The 7786-nt window shown below is 40.3% G+C and overlaps 1 protein-coding gene across 4 annotated transcripts in view; it reads left to right on the top strand.

Annotated features, from left to right (window-relative positions):
• Positions 1–2279: 2279 nt before the first annotated feature.
• LOC126235818 (transport and Golgi organization protein 11) overlaps positions 2280–7786 on the top strand; it is a 58919-nt gene continuing 53412 nt past the window's right edge. The window contains exons 1-2 of one of the 4 annotated variants that reach the window (XM_049944667.1): positions 2280–2403; positions 2989–3193. In XM_049944667.1, coding sequence (XP_049800624.1) covers positions 2989–3193 — 205 coding nt within the window. In that variant the 5' untranslated portion in view covers positions 2280–2403. The other 3 variants (XM_049944665.1, XM_049944666.1, XM_049944668.1) reach the window with 3 other exon arrangements.

The raw sequence follows: 7786 nt of genomic DNA, 5'->3' as shown, positions 1-7786 counted from the left end.
GTCAATCTTTCCCAAACAGTTACAGCAGCGTCTTCCTCATAAAGTGAAAACACTGATGGTAATGCCTCAGCTGAGTCTCTGAGAAACGCTGAAGATACACAAAAGAATGAAAATTACATAACTGGCAGAAGTTTTTTGACAGAATCGTTGACCAGTAACGAAATATCTCTCACCAAACCTGGAACAACAAAGAAGATACATTGGCATTTTGGGCTGAAATACGAGTGTAACAGTTTCGAGATGCAGCAGATTTTGACCCATTTAAGGACTTGAGTAATCAGGCTGTGGCAGTATTATCTTTACCTCATAGTAAGGCCAAAGTGGAAAGGAAGTTCATTGCAATGAACATACTGAAAACCAAATAACGGAATCAAACAGGGATTGACACTATAAATGCTGTGTTGACACTAAGATGTGTGTTACAAGGAAGGAACAAAAATTGTTGCCATTATGAACTTCCAGAAGACTTGGTGAAAGAATTTGATTCTAACACTGCATATAACTTCAAAAGATACTGCTCACCAGTGTGGGATCCATACCAGATAGGGTTGATAGAAGAGAGAGAGAAGATCCAACGGAGAGCAGTGCGCTTCGTTACAGGATCATTTACTAATCGTGAAAGCGTTATGGAGATGATAGATAAACTCCAGTGGAAGACTCTACAAAAGAGACGCTCAGTAGCTCGCGAAGGGACCATGAGGATAAAATGAGAGAGATTAGAGCCCACACAGAGGCATACCGGCAATCTTTCTTTCCACAAACAATACAAGACTGGAATAGAAGGGAGAACCGATAGATGTACTCAAGGTACCCTCCGCCACACACCGTCAGATGGCTTGCGGAGTATGAATTTAGATGTTGATGTATGTGTAGAAGTTAACTTCAACTAATATGACAGTAGAAGAAGATGAAATAAAAACATTTTCTGTTAATTGAATGGTAGTATAAAAAATTGAGATGACAATTAGAGTGAAGGTCACCAAGGGACAAACTATGTCCGATTTTCAGATTTGAAGCGTGATGCTCGACAGAAGGCCAGACTCTCTAACACTGATTAACACGCTTCTTTTTAACGCATTGTTAAAGACAGACTAAAAGTTGAACGATGCCAAGTTCAGTGGCATTTCTGAAGCAAATAACCTAAACACTTGTTATATTATGAGGCTGTGCGTATGTGTGTGTGTGTGGGGGGGGGGGGGCACTCGTGTAAATGGGAGAAAGAGCGAGAGAATTTATTCGGATGAGATTTAAACTCTGTCATGTTTTGCTGCGTACCTCACTAAACTCTGTTTTTTAATACTTTATCATACACATGTTAGTGTAACAAATTAATTAACTCAGGTAGTGAGGAGGCACTTGATGTTAATTATTTTGTATACTGTTTGTGGCTGTACTGTCCACTTACTACCATGAACGACAGAAACTTCAAGTGATATTCCATATAAAAGTTGAAATGTTGATCTTGTTAGTCCTATGTTATGCAGATGTTTATAGTCATAAATATCTAATGATCCGAACGGGATACATTGCTGTTTAAACCAGCGTTCAACCTATTTAGTTTCATGTTAACTCTGTTAGCGGAATATCGTCCCCTTTTTGGCTGATAAACTGGAGCACTGTACAGACTATGTAAGTATTTACATCTATACGATTAGGAAAACTATCTTGTGTTTACTGCAGTGAAGTATGTGTTCGGAAAACTATTTTGCACTTACTGTAGTATGATAAGTACACAAGTCGTAATTAGTAGCAATTAGTTCGTGACATATGAATCTAGTAACGGAAAAGCAAAAGATTTGGTACCCGATTGTTTTTTAGGTAATTAAGGAACTTATGGATCAATCATTAGATAAAGGATTAAATAAAATACTAGGGCAGAAGGTAAGCAGAAGGTTTACCGTCGACGTCCTGTCACTCTTTTCGCTTGCTTTAGAGATTATATTTCTAGATGATACTGATGTATTGTAGACTGCTGATTTATACACTACAGTTCATTCTGTTTAATTTCTATGTGATTTTTAAAACCCAGTTCCTATTATTGCACGAGAATTTTGGTTTGTTGGCGTAAGGTGGTAGAGGGTAGTGTTGTTAATTGACTCTACTCTGAAGTATTAAGGGCGCTGTGAACTATGATCGAGATGGAAACTACCGCTATACCACAGTCTAGGCTGTGGCTATACACAAAAATTCTTTGCCTCTTAGGTACGTGTATGTAGAATGTGAATTAATTGTGCATCCTCTGCAAAATAATTACTACACTGCTCAACAATATCGTATAGTGAAACCATGAGGTTCACTTTTAGCGCTAAATTGTGGCATCCGGCATCGAGCTGGTAGCACTGCGCCGTATGGGTCGAGGTTCTAGCCTCTTTGATTCAAGTACACATAATTACTTACTCTGAAGTAAGTATGTTGTTATGGGTAAATAAATGCGGAAGGTTGTAATAACATTATAGTGCTGGATGATAATAATAAGCTGTATCATCGAGTTAGCTCTATACGTGTGACGTTGTCCGCCGAACTAGACTTTCCCCTTTGTTTTGTTTTTATATGTAACTTTTATCCATTTTGCGAGTGTAAGTAATATTATACACAACTACCTCTGTTGGTGGCCAATAAATGTACGTTCATTAATTCTCTTTAACTGTGTGGTACGAGATATGTTGATAATAACTAATCATGTGGCGTGTTTGTATCTTGTTCGTATACATCCCTGTTGAAAGGTACGAAATCGTCACTGAATGTTCAAGCAACGGTTAAGGTGACTTGTTTAAAATATGTGTAAATTTTTTCCCTGTGTCTAGTTACTGATTTTTTGATGTCATTCAAATGAACAGTGTTGCCATTGTGACAGCTGCATCTTAAAGTAGCGTACCGCCAAGATTAGTTTGTTTTTTTGAGTGCAATTTTGTTATACGGAAAACGGTTCAGAGCTTTTTATGAGTTCGCCGATTTAAGATCAATAATAAATGCGCTTTGTGTTTACAGATGTCAACGGAAGGATCACCGATTCATTTGGTAGATGAACTGAAAGGAACCCTTTATGATCCAGAGTATACAGCTTACATTAATCAGCGAATGAGAGTACCAGAAAGGTTAAGAATTGATGGTTCGTCGGATGAACTGTACAATTCGACCATAATGCCCAACGAAGTTTTTGACATGCGTGTTCCAGAAAGGATAGTTGTAGCAGGTTTGTTCGGAATTCTGCCACGACTTCTTTGCATTTCATATACTCAGATATATTTAATTCATAGCGTGTGTCGCCAGTTCTCTTGCAGATCTTGGCGAGATGTTTTAATGGTATACATACACCACTTGAATTCAGGTGGAGTGGCAATTGAAATTCTTTATTTTCCTATAGTGTCACTAATCTTATTTCAGGCTATGACTAGGTAGATCCTGCAACAGAGCAGTCGGCAGTTCGCTGCCAAATAAAGTGCAACTGAGTTACTACCACGTCTTTAATGTGACCATGTGACCCCTTTGTTAATGAGAACATGTAATTCTCCCTCCTCTGCTGCACTAGTAACATTCTTCGGATTTTTCCATAAATAGTGACAGCTGAACCTTACGTCACTATATATGTGTTCTAAAAAGAGGGTTAGAATATTTTACTTCTGTTTGTATTCTATGGAGAATTTAAAGGAAGGAACAAAAGTACAGCATACTGACTGCAAATAGATAAAGAGAACATGTACAGGACTAAGAGCAGGCCAGCAGTAAATTTACTTCATCTCCACGTGAAAAAAACTGTTTGCGCTATCATCTGCATTGCAATCCAAAGCAAGATTTCCTTGTACGGGCAAAACATGTTGCTGTTTTTTTTTCGTTCTTCTTTTTTCTTTAATTCTTGCTTTCTTTGTTTTCTAGTAGGTCAGAGTTCTGCTTCAGAAATATGGACGGGGAGAGCTCATTCAAGATTTCAAAGTTAGTCTGCCAGCCAAATAGCAATTGAGAGCATTTATTGCAAGCAGTTGCAGGTTGTGAACCTGGTAGATAAAAATTATGATTGTATTGACTGAGAAGTCTTACTTGGTTTCTTCCAACAACTGACAGATTTAGTTGAGACTAGTCTTCCTAATGCTGTTAAAAATGTGTCCAGTTGTACATGGAACTCGCTGTGGAGCGATAGTTTCAAATAAAGTGAAAGGGACTAGCAAGAACATGGAACTTTTGTGACAGTCTAAGCCACGAATGCGTAGACTTTGCCATTGGTTGAGAACTGCTAAATACATTATGCATGCGAGGCAGCTACCAGGGTAATGTGTACTGTATGAAATGCACTAAACAATTCTTAAAGAGATTTGGTTTTTCTCATGTCGGGAAAATTGAACTGCAGAGTACTTTGAAAACCTAGTATCAGATTAATGTAGTAGTGAAGTTATTTGTGGACCATGCAGAAGGATAATGCACTTAGGCAAACCTTGGGAAGAACCTCCTACATGTGTAACTATCTATAACTCTAACCTCATTTGCCGTTATGTAGAGTTTTCAAGAGGAGGAGAAAATCCATGGATTTAAAATTGTTGGCCCTTTACCATAGCAACGTTCTAAGAAAAAGTTTGAACAACCCCACCCACTTGACATGTCACACATTGTGACAAAGTCCACACATAGCATGACAATTATAAGGTGTCAAAAACTAACTCCCAGTCCTAGCCACATAGCAAAACCTCTTTTTCAATCGAGGGGGAAGACATCTGTTCCCTCAACCCCCAACCTTCCACACCAGTTGTCACCACCCCACCGGCACAGCCAGAGTCACCTTGTCCTCCGCCGTCACTAGGGAAGAGGACACCTGAGGAAGTGCCCCCACCCCTCCCAGGACCAAACAACCTGACAGTGTACCACCATTCATTGGCTGAAAGAGCTGCAGGCTGTGACATGTACCAAAGGGTTGTCGTCTTCCATCTCAGAAGTCAAGACAGTAAGATTTTACAGAAACCAATACCCTATGGGGTCAGAAGGAAAAAATCTAAAGTGAGGCCAGGTTCCACTCGATCTAGCCCCCATTCCCTGCAAGGTTGAGCCTGGAAGTATCGATGTAGAACCACACATTCAGGTGAAGCACGACTCAGCAGCTAAGTAATTTGAACTCCCCTTGCCTTGAGCCTAGTCTGATGTTCCTTCAATCGGGCTGTAATTGCTACTATTGTCACATGGCTGAACTCGGTCAATTAGTGGCTATTTACTCTGCAGCTGACTTTGCAATTCAGGGCACAAGATTTTCAGAAATCCAACTACCTAATGTTAAAAATTAAAACTCCTGCTTTAAAAGTCATGTTAATACCAAGAGAGCATCTAGAGGATCTAATACATTCATTCACTTTCACTGGGCACTTGCCTGTAAACACTGAATTAGAGAAGGCAATAGTATGTATTATCTATGAGAACCCATAGCCAATTGTCTCAAGTACGGACTGAACTTTGCCACATTTGCTTCCATCCAGTTGGTTGGTGTCTCTCTCTATGGCAACATCTCTGCTGATCCTGAGGTCATTTCTTAGTGTTTAGTGGCACACTTCGTTGAAGTGTCAGTTAGCGGTAACTATCATCCTAACTGCCTGACAGGCTCAAAACCTCGACTCTGAACAGTGTTCCACTTAGTGAATGAGAGCACCACAGTGTTTTAGCAGTGTGTTGAGACACAGCCCCTGGTTCCAGTAAAGTCCACAATTGAATGCTTACATGCCAACAGGTTGTCAGCATAGAATGCACTTTCAGGGTTTTCAGTTGTTTGATGAGAAGGGTATTTTCCATCCCTGTGGGGGGAGAGTATTGCTTTATTTTGATCAGTTACTGACTAGTATTCGTAATGAACAGACTGTGTAAATTATTTTAAAAATTGATAAACTAACGACTATGTTTTGTCTAAAAGCCAGTTAACATTCATCCCATTAGACATTCATCCCATTTTCAGAGCAATTTTTGAACACTGCAATCCACAACAGACCAACTGTTAAGTCTGCAATCTGCAGTTCACAGTGCCTTCGTGCATCACCAATGTCTGATCAGTGTGTTCTTTACACTGTGTAAGATACATGATACCACCTGGTGCCATCACATCCTGTGTACACTGCATGAGTGGTTTTCGTAGGGTTGCTGCCCATTTTTATACAGAATTTCCTATCCCTCCAACTGTTCCCAGTCCATGTGGGTTGAGTCACCAGCAACTAATATGTACATGAAATGGAGCCCCTCAGAGATGGATTTTGGGTGTAACCGTCTTTGCCTTTGCAGTTGATGGTATCATGACTGCGGTGAGACCTTTGGTTGTACTATCGGTGTATGTAGACAATCTTTGCCTGTTTTGTTGCTTTACATCAATGCACACTGCAGAGTTCAATCCCCAGAGAACTGATTAGAATTTGCAAAACTGGACCCCTAATCGCGGATATCAATTTTCTCTCATTAAAACTTGGACTTTGCATTTTTTTAGATTCAGGACTGTGATCCTCACCTGGAACTTTACGTAGGTCACTGGTTTATTGAAGTCATTGAAAATTTCAAATTTTTGGACCCTTCATTATGGTTACCACACACACGGCAGCCAAAGGCAAATTTCATGAGGAAACTTAATACCCTCAGATTTCTTAGTAACACTTCCTGGGGAGCAGAACACATAGTTTGCTATTCTATAAACCTTGTATCTTATCCTGTTTGGACTATGGATGTGTTGCTTACAAATTGGCAGCACCATCAGTACTAAACTTGTCCACCAGAGTAGTGTGCGATTGGCAGTTCGAGTTTTCCGTACGAGCCTCATAGACAGTCTTCTGGTGGAGGGTGGTGTACCACCACTGCGAGTCAGTCGCCAGGAACTCTTGGTGACTGGTGTGGCCACGATCTGTCAGACGCTTAACCATCTGTGGTACTCGTCTGTCTTGCAACCAACAATTCAAGACTGTTTACAAGTTGCCCATAGATACATAGACCAGCTGAAGTATGATTGAAGGCCCTGTGGAAGGACAAGAAGCTCCCCCCTCTTGTCTGCATGCATAGAGCTCCCTCTCAGCAACTCCAATGGTTTGGATGGATCAGTCTATGATCCTAAGGAAAATAAGAACACGCTGTTTTCAGACACCTGTTCTATATGGTCTTCCACTACTACCCCAATTTGAAATGTATCTGCATATATGGATCAAAAGTCAGCTGTGGAGTTGGTTATGCCTTTGCACATGCAGAGACACAAAAGAATTCTCTTCTGAGGGCATGCACTGGAGATTTTGTAGCCATATCTCTGGCTTACCAATTCATCATAACTGTGAACAAATAATTTCCTGTTTTATACCAACTCTGTGAGCTGTTTACAAGGAATATATTAGTGCTACTCCAGAAACTGGCATACAAGACCTATTATTGCCCTCCACAGCTCTGAAACCACTGTAACATTCATGTGGTCACTGAGCCACATGAACACACCGGGGAATGAGCTCACTGACAGAGTAGCTAAAGAAGTAAAAACAGTAGACAAACTTTAGCTTGGAATACTGTGAGCAAGACCTATGATTGAAACTGAGGCATCAGACCTGGGGTATGAAATGGCACGCAGCCACAACCCTCAACAATTTGAGAGCAATAGAGGGCATTTCATAATACTCTCCATGCCTCTTGGAAAGAGATGATGTATGTTTGAGCACACCATACTAACCAAGTAGTTCGATTTATGTCAAGAGGACTATGCGTGTACCAGAGGGAAGGAGATGCTGGAAGGTGAGGGGATGCAGGTTCGTTCTTGTTTATTAGCTGGAGGATTAAATCATTGTCTGATTCCAAAAATTTT

The sequence above is a fragment of the Schistocerca nitens genome, chromosome 2 (assembly GCF_023898315.1).
Source record: "Schistocerca nitens isolate TAMUIC-IGC-003100 chromosome 2, iqSchNite1.1, whole genome shotgun sequence".
Taxonomy (NCBI): Eukaryota; Metazoa; Arthropoda; class Insecta; order Orthoptera; family Acrididae; genus Schistocerca; species Schistocerca nitens.
Note: the sequence above shows the minus strand (reverse complement) of the source record. Positions and strands in the feature narration are given on the sequence as shown.